Below are 17,225 nucleotides of genomic sequence, written 5' to 3' on the forward strand. Positions count from 1 at the left end.
AAGCGGTGATGCGGCATGTCCCGTGGAGCTTACGGCTCAGTGTCTGCGGCCAAAGTCCCGTGCACTCGTACCGCTGGAGAGCTGCAAGATGCTCGCTCCCAATTTGTGGCAGTAAATATTACTTAAGTATGAGAAAGTGCTAATCAGTGTAAGAGTTGTGATCTGCCTGCAAACACATGTGCAGCTGGCAGCTGAAACGCAGACACGGATGCATCCTCTTAATTTGCTCCTTTGTGACAATTTCTACATGATACCTCTGTGTCTCCATCTCTCTCCATGAGCACTTCGCACCTACTAGATTGGCTATCGTCAAACTCGTCCTTGCTGCTTGCTGCCTGTCGGTCGTCTATATCTGACTTTGTGTGCGTCTTCTGTCCCTCTGTACGTTGTTAGAACCTGATTGCGGTTTTCACTGTGAGGTATTGCACTCAAATGCGTACATCATTCAGATGGAGCATGAACTCCTGCGTGAAACCGATGATGTTTGGATGCATGCGTGAGCACTTTTCCATTTTGTTTCTTTTCCCTGCCTGCTGGTATTCCTTATATGAACTGTATATCTTGAAGAAGTGATTTGTATCATCTTTGTTGTGTATTCATGCAGCTCTGTTCTCTGGCATCAGCACTTCTCAGATTTTGGCATTCGTGTGCATTTTTAGTTTGTCCCACAGAGCAGAGTACAGCGAGCTCTTTAATGTTTTGTCCTTCGTTGTCTCGTGTGCTCAGCGATGGCAAGTAGACAGGTGGACATCGCCACCCAGGGCTGGTTCATCGGCCTCATGTGTGCCATCGCCCTGCTCATCCTCGTGTTGCTCATTGTCTGCTTTATCCGGAGGAACAAAGGGGGCAAGTACCCAGGTAGGCCATGCATCCTTGCTTGAACCATTCCCAACTATGAGGAGGATCTTTGGTGCTTGATGACCGGTGTCATTGTCCTTCCCAGTGAAAGAGAAGGAGGACGCTCACGCTGACCCTGAAATCCAGCCTATGAAGGACGATGATGGAACCTTCGGGGAATACAGGTGAGAGAGAAAGCATCCCTGCTTTCCGACGGCACCCCCTCCGCCTTCCTTCTCCAGCTGGGCCAGACTGCACCTCCTCACTGTCTTCTTCTGTTTGCTGAGGAGTGTCTTTTTGTTTGAGAGCTTAAGCGGACCTTTCCTCCAAAGTCCACCAGCGAAAGCACAAAGCAGCAGAGTGAAGGCTTTGCCCTCCCCGCCCCCGAAACTGCCCACCAGGGACAAACTGCAAGATCTGCTTCATCTCAACTGTCCCTATATATATATAAAAGAAAACTTCCGTGCTCCGAATGCATATTTTTTCCTGTTAATTTGAATGTATGATTATTTGTGTCAAACACACCATTTTACTTATCCTCTGTAAAATCGTGTGCCCCAAAATTTTCCCTCAGATACAAGGATGTAACGCGTATATATTAACAAACTCATCTCTTATAGGTCAACATATGGAGCAGCTAAACGCGTGTACGCAGCTATGTATGAACATTATTTACAGCAATTACCCCATTTGCAAATGCTACAAGGCAACAGTCTAGTATAACCATATATCTGCTTTTTCATGGCTGCAGCTGCTTTTGCACGCATAGGCAACTGTTCTTTTTTAAGCACTTTACTTCTGTATTGCACTTGGAAATTTTCCGTTTTTACTGTGCCAACTTTTTAACCTATGTAGAAGTCTATGGTAAATCACACCGTTTTCTTTTTACATTTTCTATTACTTTTATATTGTGTATTTCAGGTACAGTTTGTATACTCACGATGGTCTATATAATACTATGCTGTGAAATTTAGCTGACGTGGTGTACTGTGCATGAAGAGATAATACGCTGCTGTTGACTTTATATAAAACTTCTTCAACAGAGTGCTTTTCCGTATTGTGGCAAATACCATTATAAATATGCTGAAGGAGCATGTGCAACACAAACTGACATCATTCAAGTGCTTAATATCAGTGGAAATATTTAATGGTTTATAAAATTCATGTGGTATGTTGTGTGTATAGCGAGAGTCCCTTAAAGAAATCAGTTGGTCACACATCTTGAGCCTGCTTGGTAGTGTGGTGGTTTGGATCCAAAGCTTGCAGGTTCAGATCCCACTTTCAAGTGTAGTCCTCTTTAGCAAGGTACTTAAAAATAAAATTACCCAGCCGTATAAATGGGTGAACAGTTTTAAGTAGCTTAACATTGTGAGTCACTTTGGAGAAAAGTGTCAGCTAAATGAATAAATGTAATCAAGAAACAAAAGGCTAATACTGACTTCTCTAAAGTAGGAAACTGAAGTACTATTTAACTTAATGTAATATCATATTTCTTCTAAGTTGACATTAGACAGTCAGCGAGGGCACCATTAAGGTACATGTTCAAATCTGCTCTGACGTTAGTATTAGGCCATAAACTGTATACAAAAGTCTTTATACTGGTAAGTTAAATGATTTCCATTTTTCTTTTCGTTTATTTCTTTCCACCGTTACTATTGTTATTAACAATAATTATGGTTAATACCATTATTATGGTCTATCCATGTAAAATTTGACCATTTCTGGAAGCAGCCACATTAAAGGGAAAGCATTGTTAATTTAAAAATGTCTTGTATAATAGCAGAGCAACTTTAGCGTAAGATATTAAATGCTTGTGACACCTGATATATAATGAAACATTACATTTTATGATGTCTGTGTTTGTCATGTCTTTTTTTTCTGGATATTCATGTTGGCTTAAATTGTAGAGTTGGATCAAATTCTCTACCATCTCATCTCATTGCGGGCCCAATAGAAAAAATGTATTTATGTAATTTTCGCACCTTCTAGAAAGATCTGCATTCCCTGTGGTATGAGTTTGCATATTCAGCAAAATATGTGTTTTTGAGGAGAAATGTAATTTTGGACCCCTTAGAGACACTCTCATTTGTTCCCCCTGCGTGCTTTGTACTGGGAAACGTAGGTCTCTGGAAAGGTAAGAAAGGGGCCGCCCCAGTCCAGCATGTCGTATTTGGTATGTGATTGGCGGGGATGTTTGAGTCTGGACGAGGGGTGCAGTCTGCCTCGTGCCGCTGCCTTCCTGAGAAGCTTGTGTGAAACGATTGTAGATTCAATGCTCATTGACCATCAGCCACCATCAGCCATGCACATCTCCAAGGTTAACATTTGCTAATTGTAACTAAAACACTTTCGTTTTCTTAGGGGCTTCTTGTTTGACTGTCTCCTCCACTAATTTTGTTTCTGTCTGGCAAGTGCTTTTATGTTTTTTGTAGCCACTGCTTCCGACTTCAGTTTTTTTTTTTTTTTTTTGCAAATTGTGTGGAAAAGGGCTCTTGTCCAGCAACACACAATGAGCTACGTCATGAACCTTTGGCTCCTGCTTTATGTGCTGGCTTAGAGGGAAAATCCTGGCTTCTTATTGGACAACTGGCTTAGAGGGAAAATCCTGGCTTTTTATTGGACAACTGGCTTAGAGGGAAAATCCTGGCTTCTCATTGGTCTGCTGACTTTCTGTGTTACATTTTCGTGAAATTTGACTGAGTGATTCAGTACCTGAAAGCAGTTTTTCAAGAAATGTTAACCCATTTGAAATGTGATGGTTTTGGATCAGTGCAAGACCTTTACTTTGTCATCACATGATGTGATCCATCAGAACCCCATGAGGGGCAAAATGGCTTTTATTATGACTCCAAAATAATGGATTTTTGAAGTCAGTTTCGATACGGACTGACTTTTGTTCAACCAGTAAAAATAGATGATAACATCTGCTTAAACCTTAATTTCAAAACATGTAACTTCCATTTTGATGTGATTGTTGTGTTGTAAAAGTAAAGAGGCAGAAAGACACTGCTTAAATTAACTTAATGAAAAACAGGACATTCGTTCTAAAGCCTCCCTCTAGTTGGTCATTGTACAGGAAAGGGTGATGCCTGTACAAAAGAAACATCATGCATACCTGTATGCAAAGAGATTAATTGTCATGTGTTTTGCACTGTTGTTCCATCTAAAAAACTAAACCCCTGAAGACATTTCCCATCATTTCATTTGTAACACCTGCATGTTATTTTCTCCTAGTGACACAGAGGACCATAAACCGTTAAAGGGAAGCCGCACCCCTTCCAATGGGACGGTAAAGAAGGACGACAGTGACGACAGTTTAGTTGACTACGGGGAAGGCGGAGATGTTCAGTTCAACGAGGACGGCTCTTTTATTGGGCAGTATAGTGGGAGGAAGGAGAGGGACACAGCCGAGGGCAACGAGAGTTCGGAGGCACCCTCTCCCGTCAACGCCATGAACTCTTTTGTGTAAATTGCCTCCCCCAGCAGCCCACTCACCATCACAAACATGCTAACGTCCAGTTAATAACAGGGACATGAATAAGGAAAAAAGAAGCTATAGGCTCTGGAAAGCAAATTAAAGAGGAATACACAGAAAGGACAGGAGAACGGCCTCCTCTGCTGTGCGCAGGGACAGAAGGGGACGCAGACGAGAGCCGTTGCTGTTTAACTGTTTGCCGATACATATTTTTCCCAAGGTGAAAAATGGGAAACGGCCGGTATCAATGCCTGACATCTTAGACGTCAAATGCTTCTAATATGCTGCATGGAAATGATAGTCGTCTACCATATTATAACACAGGGATAAAACTGGAAGTTATACTGGAGGCAGTGACTCTTTTCTAACTCTGCAGTGGACTTTTGGATTGCTGGGTTTCCCTTTTTTATTGAAGTGTTACCTTGGTATTATTGGAATGAAGCTTCAATGTCTTTGTGGACATTGTTGTGACACGTGACTAAATGTATAGCTTTTTTCTGTCTTTGTTGCAAGACAGGAACTGTTTGTATATAACTGAGGCGGAAATATATGGACCAGCAATGGACAGTGTGTATTAACAAACTGGACTGCAATCTCAGTATGAAAGTACTCTTTTCACCCTTACATGTCCATATTTCAGCTTATTTCAGCAAACGTTATTCAGTTTTGGGTTTCCACCTTTTGTTTCTCCCATCGCTGTTGTTTTGAAACACACCGCAGTTGTTTTTGTGTTGCAGTTGCACTAATGAACAATGGAAGCCAACGCCTTTTTCCAGCATGCAAGCCATCAGTTCCCATGTCCATGCCCTCACCCCACATGCATCTGTGTCACCCTGTGTGAGCTGCTGCATGGTGGGCAGAGGCGAGCTCTCGACGGCACGAGTTTGCATCACATTTCAAAGTGCACAAGCTTCTTGTTGCCGCTGTTGCACACAGGTGGTGAGACGGACCCTATCGGCAGTCCTTGTCTTTGAGGAGAACAGTGCTACTATATCCTCCATGGGTCCACTCAGTCTGATAGTAGACCAAACAAAATGGAGTGGTGGCGCAAAGTTACGCTTACGGAGCAGTTTGATCTTCAGGCTCCGCTTTTGTACGTTTCTTTCTGTCCGATGGTAAAGAAAACTTCCCTGAACATCTTTCACATTAGGAGCACCATTACTCAGTGATGTATGTCAAACTCTTGCCACTCTGGTTAAGGGTAGTTTTGGACCTTAAAGAAAATCAGGCTCTATATCTACAGAACACTTTGGATGGGTTTGATTGTATATAAAATTATGTTTATAAAATAATGCTTTTTTTCCTCTGCTTTTGTGACAATTTTCAAGCAAAAAAAAAATTGTTTTACATGAGTAGAAATCTACTATGACCAAAAAAAAAAAAAAAACTGAAGTTCTGTTCATTCAGAATCTTGTAGTTAATTACTTTTTTTTTTGGTTTTCATAACTTGCATCAAGTTAAATGTTATATTGTTGTGAGTAGATCGTCAATATGTAAATGCCCTAATAGACTGTAAACTCTTCGAGAGAAGAGCTGCTGACATGTTCTGATATCAGTAGCTTTCCAGAGGATCATGTGCAGAGAATGAGGGACTTGTACAACATATTTCCTCCACTGTGCATCTGTAATTCTCAGAACGATGAGTCCCTCACAGTTTGGGTCAGAGAAGCACATAATTTTCAGGCCACCTTTTATTTATTTGTCTTTTTTTTTCTTTGCTTTTGCTACAAACCATTTGTTCTTGACAAGCTGCAAACCATTGGGTTACAGAAGCCACATAGTTCCCATAAAGAAGAGTAAAAGTGTAGCTCAAAGAGTAGATTCCTCAAAAATGTGCCACTAGGGTGACCAGTACAACGATGACTATTGCAAAAAACTATGTATTTTAAATGAACATAGATGTTGGTTTGGGGATTCCACTAACAATTTAACACCTTGTTTTACATTGTTAAACGCTTTTGCTTTCAAGGTGGAGTTTCAGCAACACATAAATAAACATTATTTCTTGCTGTAAGGTATGTCTTTATGAAAACATCTGTTCTTTATCACTGTCAAAATGTCTGTGTAAATATCTTTTTTTAAAATGAATTTAATTAATTCTAGGGTTTTAAATTTTTTCTGAAGTGAAAAGGAAGCTAAAGCATGCATGTGCTTGTATGTGAATATATCGAAAAAAATAATTGTTTTTGTTTTCAATTTTTTGTTCTTGCAAATTATAATGATGGTAGTAATGACCATAATATTCCTGTTCTTTACTTACTTTCTGGCAGCTTGAAGCCAAGTTAAATAATTTAAAGTTCATTACCAAAATGCAAAGAGTACAATCTGACACAAGGTATTGAGGAAACTTGGATAAAATGGTAATTATAACATGTAAAAACAACAACAACATGTGCATTGAACATTTGTTCCAATTTAATGAGCAGACCCTCAGTTACACTTAATGTGTTAAAAACAAAGTGCTGGGTGTCCTCTTATGTTTACTGTCTGCCGGGGGGTGATGGTGGGTGGGCTTGGAGGAGCCCCATTTTCGTAAGACCAGAACCACAAACACACCATGGACAGGCCTCATTTGCCTTACCTTTACATTTCTTCTTCGCCAGATGCTTTTCTACAAAGACACATGCATCGGCAGACGGAGCAACAGAGATGTACAGTTCAGTTATTTAATCCAGTGCCACCATTTTGGCCAGTAAACATGAACAGATTTATGTACAACAGATGGACAGTAATTTTTTCATAAGGAAACACATAATGTAGTGAAGGTTTATGGGAAAGATGACAGATTGTAAGAGAAATGAGTCCAAAAGAGATGTTTTGAAACCCTTCTTGAGCATTGAGAAGGATTCAACAGTTCTGAGTGACAAGGGGATGTCTTCCCCCATATTGGAGCCAGAACGGAAAAACTTCACACTTTTACTTCCAGTTGGACGGCCAGGAGGGCAGAGGCGGAGGCGTGTAGCAGTTTGGTGGGGCCACAAGGAGCAATCAGGTCCTGCAGGTGTTGAGGAGCAGACCCATTGATAGTCTTGTAGGCCATAACCGGGGCTTCAACTTGATGTGGCCGCTACAAGAAGCCAAAGAAGAGAACCGATGGGGGAAGTGTGTCAGCACTCTGTCTAATGCTTTCCCAAAAGATCATGGTAAAGGTGAGGTACGCATCTTAAATGAAAGCTGTTACAAAGTATGTTGCAAATGTGTATCTCAGAACAAAAAAAAAAAAAAAAACACAAAATTGCAACAGCAATGAATACAAAGTTAATCCCAATTAATTTATTAAAAATTTGGGGGCAGTGACTGCCTGCTTTAAATACCCCTGTGTTCTGTGTGTGTGATAAATGATTAATTATCTCCTTCTCTGAATACAACATGACAAATTTGTTAGTGGAAGGGAGCAGCAAAAACTGATCCAAGGCAGAACAATTACACTGGAAACTTGGATCGATTTCTCGACATTGGTATCTTGTCCCTGAAAAAAGATATTTACATATTTATATATAATTTAGATATTTATAGCATTTAGATGATTCAGTGGTATTTCTGGTTTTAGCTGTATTCTTAGTATAACAAATTTATGGGAACAGAGGCAGCTAAGATGAACATGACACTGATACTGTATTTATACCGTAGAAACCAAAGATTAGTTCAAGTGCACCTGAAAGCAACATTCATGATTTTATTGTAAGAAACGGCACTGACTTTACTGTGTCGATCTGTATGAAGACCAGTGAGTTTTGATTTAATCCTATAGTTTACTTCTTTTTTTAAAAAAGGGATTTTAAATTTCAGTATATGTGTGTACCATATAAGTATATATTAACTTCATTTTTGTTCACATTTTTGTGATTCTACATCAATTCACCATATTTTCTATATTGTATTTTGCATGGGGGTGCGGTGGCGCAGTGGGTTGGACCAGGTCCTGCTCTCTGGTGGGTCTAGGGTTCAAGTCCTGCTTGGGGTGCCTTGCGGTGGACTGGTGTCCTGTCCTGGGTGTGTTCCCTCCCCCTCTGGCCTTACGCCCTGTGTTGCCGGGTTAGGCTCTGGCTCCCCGTGACCCCGTATGGGACATGCGGTTCAGAAAGTGTGTGTGTGTGTGTGTGTGTGTGTGTGTGTGTGTGTGTGTATATTTTGCATTTCTAAACAGGTCACTTTCAAGTGCAATGAATAATAATAACAGTGCAAAAAAGCACATAAACAAGAGTAAACAAAATGCAACAATGACATTCGATAGTGACACACGCAGACATATAGAGAACATCATGGACAGCAACACAGACAGGTACACAGAGCAGCATGGACAGACAACAACAGAGGTATACAGGTACATAAATAGCAGTACGGACAGCAACACAGACAGCGACTCACATAGGTACACAGAGAGCAGCATAGACAGCTTCCTGGGAGTGAATACTGGCATCAACAGTTTTACGCAGTAAAGTACCACATTAAAAACAGAGTGAAGTGCTTAACAAGCAATTGTGGAAAGCAGTAAAATAAAAACAATTGTTTAAAAAGGGCTTTAAATTGAAGCTTCTTCCACAGCTGATGTGTGGTAGTTTTTCAACTTAATCCAGATATGGTCAGGTTGCGGTGAGCGAGCAACTGCGTTTCGGAAGCGCCATAAAATAATAGGGCATAATTTAATGAGTGCCTTTTTCCTTATGTTCCCAGAAAATCCATTAAAAATTCAGCCCACCATTATCCACAAACCTTCTCCGTGTTCCCTGTAGAACAAACATCATTAACTTCTCACCAACCTCTGTAGACATTGTTCACCACGGACCTCCCTGCCCCTCCGTTTCATTAGCAATTGTTACTTATACTGTGTGGACCAGACCCCCTTCCGTATCTCCCACCCCTCCACTCCCCGTCCCCAAACGTGCTCATGTGTGACAGCTAACATGGCTGTCACGTCTGCCTGCCAGTCAACCTCATTTATTTTACTGTTGTACCGCACATCCATGCCAGCCAAGAGTACCAATATGTCATGTGTTCAGTTACACTGGAACTAGTATCTTATAGACAATCAGGTAGAATGAAATACAGTATAAAATATCAATAAAATACAGGCCCTTTCAGGACAGCAAAGGCACACCTTTCCAGACGAAGGACAAAAGTGGAGGACGGAAAATTCTGGAAGCACTCTGATTCATGTTCACTGTACTGCACTTAATGTCTCAATGCCAAATATCTCCTTCAAAGCCTGAAACCTTCTCATAGTGACATTTCTCTTGTATAACTTTGGTAATGTTCGCAACTAGGTTAATCCACACCCTCAAAAACATGTGCTTTCATTATATTTTTGGGCTGGTCCTCATGCAAATGCTGGTCTTTTGCATCTACATTCAAATGGAGGATCACAATAGCTGGGAGTCCAAGACACGGGTTTTAAGAAAAGTCATCTTAATTTGGAGGCGTGAAAAACATGCATGAAACTGCTTGTTTAAAAAAGACATCATGAAGTGTAGTTAGTTTTTATGACATATTCTGGTTTATTCTGTTTTCCTAGCAGGAGTAGTTGTCCTTCGCGTGCCTGTCGAGGATTTTTTTGAACGGCTGAGATTTTTGAAGATTTTGCAGATCTTCCCCGGATGACGACTCCATGCAGTAGTGAACATGACACTTTCTTCTCTTCGTCTGATGCTAATTGGCTTCTGCCCATTAGAACTTCATTTATTGCACCACATCAGGACCAAGAATGGGAGCCAACGGGCTGCAGGTTCTGGACCCCATGGCAAGGGGATGAGTCCATGCAGAAGATTAGAGGGTGGCAAAACATTGCATTCTTGCTGGGGTATTGGAATGGATGAGGTTCTCTGGGTATTAGGGTGACAATCACTTGACTGCCTCGAGGACCGAAACAAGAGCGTTGAGCTCAATGCAAGAAGCTCCAGGAAGGCACTGGAGAGAAACGGGAACAACGCGTTGGCAGGTCAAACCCGACTGGCGCCACAGCTCAAGAGCAGACAGGAGGACATGGCAGCAGTTGTGGTGAGACGTCACCATGTCCCGGGTCCAGCTGCACTTGAGTCTGTTAATTGAGTTTGAGATAGTTGAGGAGGTCAGGCCTCTAAGTGCACGGAGATGCAAAGCCCAGCCTTAGTGGGGAGTTTACACTCACTCCTCCTTTATCTGATAGTTTTCTCCAGAACAGCTTACAATTATTTAGCCGTTCATACAGCTGGGTAATTTTACTGAAGCAGTGGGGTAAGTACCACGCTCAAGGGAAGGGTTCTACAGCCGGCTGCAACTTTTTGGGCCCAAAGGCAACAGCTGTAACCACTACACCGCCAGCTACAGTTACAGAGGCGGGGGTGTCAATAATGAATAATACTATGAGGTAAATTAGCACCTTTTCTCGAGGTCCCGCTTTAACGGCGCTGTGTGTGTGTAAGTTTCAGTGCTGTCACGAGCTCATCGATAATCTCTGTGATTTTACAGTGTGCAATAAAATTCCTCGCTCGGATTCGTCCGCTTATCATGTGCTGACGGTCCGAACTGACACCGATTTCTCTGTCAGCGTGACGGTATCCCGTCGTCCGGAGCTCCTCAGCCTCCGCCATCCGTCAGCCTCCCGTCAGCCTCCCGCCGGCCAACCACCGCGTCCATCTTCTCCATCCTCCGCGGTCACCTGGGGGGATCGCTGCCACGGCGCGAGGCGAGGCGAGCGCGAGCACCGAGCGAGCCGCCTCCAAATATGAACTGTCACACACTCGGGGACACGACGACGCTCCGGCTCCTTTTCACGCTCGCCGCCGCCGAGCGCGTGCTCGGTGTCCCCCAGCCGGCGTCTGTCCAATACCAATAGCAGCTGCCGCGCGACCGAGGTCCACGGTGCGAGACGCACCCACGCAGCCAATCGACGACTCGGAGCGCGGTCTATGCGTGTCCGTCCGACTCGCGCGGCTCAGGATCCTCCCTCGCGCCAGGTGTGATCTGCGGAGGCTGCGCGGCACGGCGGCGTTGCGGGTAAGAGGGTGACAACCTCTACCCCCCCCCCCCCCCTCCCTTTTTTATTTTAATCCCCTCCCCCTGTGCAGGACCACGCGCATGATGAGTCCGTTTGGGGACGGACCGACAGATGCGCCGACAGACGGACGGACGGACGGACGGTTGGCTGCGCTCTGGGCTGCAGCGGAGGAATAAAGGAGCGTGGAGGAAGCGAGCGGCGCATCGAGCGGTAGGAGCGCAATGTACCGCAATGCAGAGAGCCGCCCTTTTCGTTTCGGGGACGTGTCTTCGCGGAGGGGAGGGCTCGATCGCGGCTACCCACGTTTCTGTGTCCGGAGCGGCCCTTCCGAGGGTGTCCCCGGAGAGAGGGAAGAGGGGAAAGAAAAAAAGAAAAAAAAAAAAAAAAACAGGCGATTTCGGCTTAGGGTTCGAATTCGGGTTCGCCGCGTGTCCAGTTTGACAGGTCCCGTTTCCAGCGCGTCTCGTCTGACAGCTTCTGGGAGGTGTGCCCCCGGTGCGGCGCTATCGCTACGTGCGCCTCCTCTCACTTTCCCCGAAAACAGGAATTCTCTCGTTTATATTCAATGTCGGTAATGTTCGGAGGACCGCGAGTGTGTGCGATGAGGGGCCTTCTCTACGTGTCGTTGTGGGACACACAGTACACAGTGTGAGTGTGTGTGAGAGAGACCCTGCCTGCTGGACCCTCGTCCCTCCACTTGCACTTCAGGCTCCACGGATTCGTTCACACACATGTTGTCATTCTGTTCGCAGGACAAGAGTCTCTGGAAAAGGGACCAGTGCAGTGCTGCACGCTGTAAACTTGTCCAACGTCTGGTGTCCCTTTTCCTGGTTCCTGTCAGAGTGTCCGCATATGTTATTGCGGATCGTTCACTTGAACCCATGTTGGATATGGACGTTACTGTGGGTTCCAGGGCTGTCTGGATTGGACGGCTGTGTGTGTGTGTGTGTGTGTGTGAGAGAGAGAGGGAGAGAGAGACGGAGAGACATTACAGCTCTTCCTGATGTTCAGATCCTCCCTTCCAATTGGATGTTTGGAATACTTCAATAGCAGAGCCCAGCTTAACCACCTCCACCACGGTAACATGGGGCTCTTTCTCCCACAGACACACACGTTCAGCTGTGCTTCTATGGCTTCGGTTCTCCTCGGCTTCCTCTAGCTGTCGGTGTGAGGGAGAACCTTGCTTATATAAGGGGCCCTTCGGCCCGGAGCGGAACTCTACAGTGGCAGCCTGTACCCGTGATACTGAACTCTAGCTCCTGCTGGCTTTGGTGTTGTAAATGTGAGTACGGACCTGTTTGCGATAATATATTTTGTCCTGGCTGGTCAAGAAAGTGAGAGTGGACCGGATTTCCTCGTTTACCCAGAATTCCTCCTAATGGGCTCTTTCCAGCCAGAGGGCTAGTTGTGGTCTGCGTGTTGTGTTCTGGCGACAGCTGGAGCTGATGACCTTTCGACGAATACCTTACGTTTGTATTAATTAATTATCTTATACAGCCCAGCATTTGCTGGTTCAGTGTCTCTGTTTGCTGTGAACATGACTTTATGCTAGAACATCCGCTGCGTGACTGCTTCAGTGTGAATACCGTGTTCGAAGGTAGGACAGGAGCCGCTCTTTCAGGGAGGAGATGTGCTCTCCCGGTTTTTGTCACGGACTCTGCACAGGCTGCTGCCTCGTGCAGGTTCACCAGAGCACCAGAGTCTGCAGTTCTCTGCGCTCAGCTGCTTTCTCATACTAATAGTCCTCATGCTTGGGGACCATTGACCGTCTTTCACTTTTACGTCGGTTCTGCTGATCTGTTGTTTTTCACGCCCTTTCCTCCAAAAGCAGCCTGCAGTTGAAGTAAAGAGGAGTGTGTTTCTGAGCAGACAAGGTGCTTTACAGAGTACTAATACACTGACACACTCGCTGCTACTGGGCTTGTGTCACTCATCCTGGTTTAGAGAGTTCCGTGTGTCCATCACAGTGTAAAAAGCGTATCGGCTGTCGTGGAAAAGGATGACTTTTCTTTCCGTGTTCTCTGTTCTGCATGACGGAGCTCAGGTGCACACGAAAGGCTCTCCAGCGCAGCGCTGTCGCAGTGTTCATTGTGTGTGACAAAGGTTCTACTGACTGAGCTGACGAGACACAGACCACAACTGACCCAGCTGTACTGTATTACCGTCTCTGTATCCAATATACTGCATTCAGTTGACCGGTTTGAGCAAGAAATAAGCCGGACGTCTCCCCAGCTCTTCTGCAGCGGCAGGTACTGCCCAGCCGTACTCAAACTTTTGACTGGCAGTGCAAATACGTGACTGGATGGCGCTCTGATGTCACCCTTCTGAACTACAAGGCATATTGTCACTCCCAGCACGTTCACAATACGGGACACTTCAAGGTGTGTGTGTGTGTGTGTGTGTGTGTGTGTGTGTGTGTGTGTGTGTGTATGTATGTGCGCATGGCAAGTTTCTCCTCCACACGTGGGAGTAATGCGCCCGGAGGGCTCCTCTTATCGTGCCTTCACACTCATCCCTTGCATCACTTCATGTGTTTCCCTTGGGTCTGTGTGGGGAGCAGCGCACATACTTGTTTAACTGCTCGTACCTGCAGCCACAGCAGGCTGGTGGGCTGTTCGTTACAATTCTGCTGCACAAGAGGGTCCCGGGTCACAAAGTGACACCTGACCACCACGCTATAGGGCTGGAAAGGGTCGTGGATGAAGGTCCAGTGTGCTGCATGTGCAGGCGGTCAGTAGCTCTGAGCTCAAGTCCCACAATTAGGCAGTGATCAGCATCACATTTTTCACCGCACAAATCTGCTAAGTGGGTCCTTCGCAGAATGCTGTGAATGGACCCAAAACAAGATTGAGACGCAGGTCAAAGCCAAACACGTTCGAATTCTAGAGAGAAAGCGCTTCCCTTGACTATGGCTGATTAAAACGTTCACTGAAAATTAACATCTCTATTTTTGCATAATTCTTTCAGGCTTTAAGCAATGTTTCTAATAAACAAAATTAGTCTTTTATCTGTACTTTTAAATTCATCTTGAAAAAAATGCTGAGTTGTCTTTATGATAGAGTAAATAATTGATTATAGGTTTAAACCAAGTTGGACGTATTGCCTAATGGTTCTGGCCGGAAAATGGCATCAGGACCATCAGGACCATCAGGGCCATCAGGACCATTAGGACCATTAGGTTTCTGCCTTTACTTCGACCTTAAACCCTTAAAGCACTTTTGGGAAGATAGGATAAGCAGGATGGAGTTTAGTCCAGGAAAGGGAGGTGATGGGCATGATAGCCAAGGGGGATGTTCCTCTGAGCGTCTCCTGTGGGTCATAGATTAGATTGACCCAAGGACACAGGAAGTTGCACTCTGGTGGACAGAGAAGTGCTCACATGCGCACACACACACACACACACACACACACACACACACACACACACACACACACACACACACACACACACACCTCACAGCGGGCTTAATTGGTGTCAGATTAGTGCTCTTCGTTCACATTAACCTATTTTAAATAGAGACCACAGCAGAGTGGCCTTGCCTTTTTTTGTTTAATTAGAAACATAACTTATATAGCTTTACAGAAATTTTAGAATTAATGCATCTGACAAAGTCCGGTTGAGACATTTTATGGAGCCATAGTTTATACATTCTGGTGCTTTGCTTTCTTCAATGGGAGTTTACATAGAAGTTTATTCTAAACATATAAGAGTAAAGATACAGTAAATTAAATGAAATGGACCAGGAGCTGAAACATGCTTGAACGTGTTGGAAAAATGTTTCATTCTTTTGAGGAATAAAATTGGTTTTTAAATGAGAAATGTTTCAGATTTTAGATTCACTCCTTTTCAGCAAACAGATATATATCCTGTTAACAAACTATAATAATGGTAATCACAAAGTTATTGGTACTATAGCTTTCCTGCTTTCAGGCATGCAGTATTGGTGTTTGTGGTATAATTTCTGATTAAAACATTCCTTCATCAGTCTTAATAATTAAAATTATTTTGTAACAGACTTTGAATGAATTTTAGCACCAGGAATTAATTATTTCAGAAGAGCTCAGTTCTCATTAGCATGTTTGATGAGCAATGCTCATTTATTTAAATTATTTTTATTAATGGCGTTGAGTGTGAAGTTTGTGTGTGCAAAGATACATTTTCTGGGAAATGATCATTCTGTTACCCACATTTGAGCAGAACGAACTTGTGAAGGACAGGAATGTTTACCTCAGTGTTTACCATAGAAACTGATGTCTTTATCAACATTTCAATGCATTTAGAAGTAAATGGATGATTGTTTTCCAGATAATGCTACAGATAAAAATGTCAGACATATCAAATGTATATATACATTTAAGTTTACGTTACGTTACTTCATTTAAAAACCAATTTTCACTTAAAAACAAATTTTTGTCTTCACAAAAATTACAAACATATTTTTCCAGCATGTTTTCAAGCATGTTTCAGCTCCTGGTGCATTTTATGTCAGCAAATTTACTGATATCTGAGATGGTTCACTATAAAATCTTTAAAAAGATTACCAATGATAGAGACAACATGCAATTCAAAGGAGGACAGGTCATGAAGGTGGAGCGGGTCAACAGATCATTACCACTGGGGAGAGATGAGCAAGCCTGTGCCTCTACCTCTGCCACAGGGACGGAGGGTGTGGGAGAAAGAGTAGTTAGTGGAGAGGGTTGCGGGTGTGTTGCCTCGGGTAATCTAGGTTTCAGTTAGTATGAAGTCAGCCTTTCTCATCGCAGACTAGCAGTTCCAGAGTCCCATGGAGAGGTTGAAACATGATGGAGGGCTTGACAGACAAGGATAAACTAGGTTACTATAGCAGCGGGAGTGTCTGAATCTTTGACGGTGGTGGTGTTGCACAGTTCGGTTGCTGTGGACAACTTTGATGCTGGACATGTTTGACGCATGATACCTCACGGAACACGATGGTGATGGCAGAATTCACGTAGTGGTGAAAACCTCCCTCGGTGGACTCCTGCAGGTAGACTTCCTTGTCTTTGCACCCGAATCTTCGCACCAAGAGGCTGCTGCTACCGATGCCACTACAGGTAACCAACTGATATTTGAAGCACGCTCTCTGAATTCAAGCCATTCTCAGAATCTGAAATCTCCGACCTCCTGATATCACACAGAGCTACCACCTTCTCGCTAGATCCGATCCCGTCGTCACTCCTGCAGACCATCTCCTCTCAATTCTCTACCTTCATCTCTAAGATCATCAGCTCCTTGCTCTCCTCTGGCTGATTCCCATCTGCCTTCAAAACTGCTCTCATTTCACCTCTGGTAAAGAAATGTTCTCTGGATCCTAACTCAGTCCAAAACTACAGGCTAGTCTCCCTCGTCTCCTTTCTGTCCAAAACTCTAGAACGAACGGCCTGTGATCAACTATCTGAATTCCTCACCCGGAACAATCTCTTCGATGGATATCAGTCTGGATTCAAACTTGGTCACTCAATGGAGACAGTGTTCCTGGCAGTGTCTGATGCTCTCCAGTCAGCTAGTGCGGCCTCCCTCTCCTCGGTCCTCATCCTCCTCGACCTGTCTGCAGCATTCCACACTGTCAACCACCAGATTCTACTCTCCTGTCTTAGTCAGCTTGGGATCAAAGGTACGGCACTAAGATGGTTTGAGTCCTACCTATGTGACAGATTCTATCAAGTGTTCTGGCAGAGCTCACGTTCTTCTCTTCTGCCTCTCTCAACTGGTGTTCCACAGGGCTCGGTCCTGGGTTCTCTTCTCTTCTCAATCTACACCTCCTCCTTCGGCCCTGCTGTTGCCTCCTATGGATTCATATACCACTGCTACGCCGATGATACTCAGCTCTTCCTCTCCTTTCCACCTGGAGCATCAGACAATTCTGCGCGCATCACTGCCTGCCTGTCGGACATCTCTGCATGGATGTCTGATCACCACTT

General features: G+C 44.2%; 2 protein-coding genes across 12 annotated transcripts in view; both read left to right on the forward strand.

Moving 5' to 3' along the window:
- Positions 1–7,706, forward strand: part of LOC108942270 (neuronal cell adhesion molecule-like) — a 79,446-nt gene extending 71,740 nt beyond the window's left edge. For 10 of the 11 annotated variants that reach the window (XM_018765454.2, XM_018765458.2, XM_018765456.2 and 7 more), the window contains 3 exons: positions 727–858; positions 944–1,022; positions 4,072–6,068. In XM_018765454.2, the coding sequence (XP_018620970.1) occupies positions 727–858; positions 944–1,022; positions 4,072–4,306 (446 nt within the window). In that variant the 3' untranslated portion in view covers positions 4,307–6,068. Of the gene's footprint in view, positions 1–726; positions 859–943; positions 1,023–4,071; positions 6,069–7,238 lie in introns of those variants that run through there. The other variant, XM_018765462.2, reaches the window with a different exon arrangement.
- ttll1 (tubulin tyrosine ligase-like family, member 1) overlaps positions 1–17,225 on the forward strand; it is a 917,975-nt gene that overhangs the window by 846,650 nt on the left and 54,100 nt on the right. The window lies entirely within an intron of this gene.

This window comes from Scleropages formosus, chromosome 5 (genome assembly GCF_900964775.1).
Source record: "Scleropages formosus chromosome 5, fSclFor1.1, whole genome shotgun sequence".
Lineage (NCBI taxonomy): Eukaryota > Metazoa > Chordata > Actinopteri > Osteoglossiformes > Osteoglossidae > Scleropages > Scleropages formosus.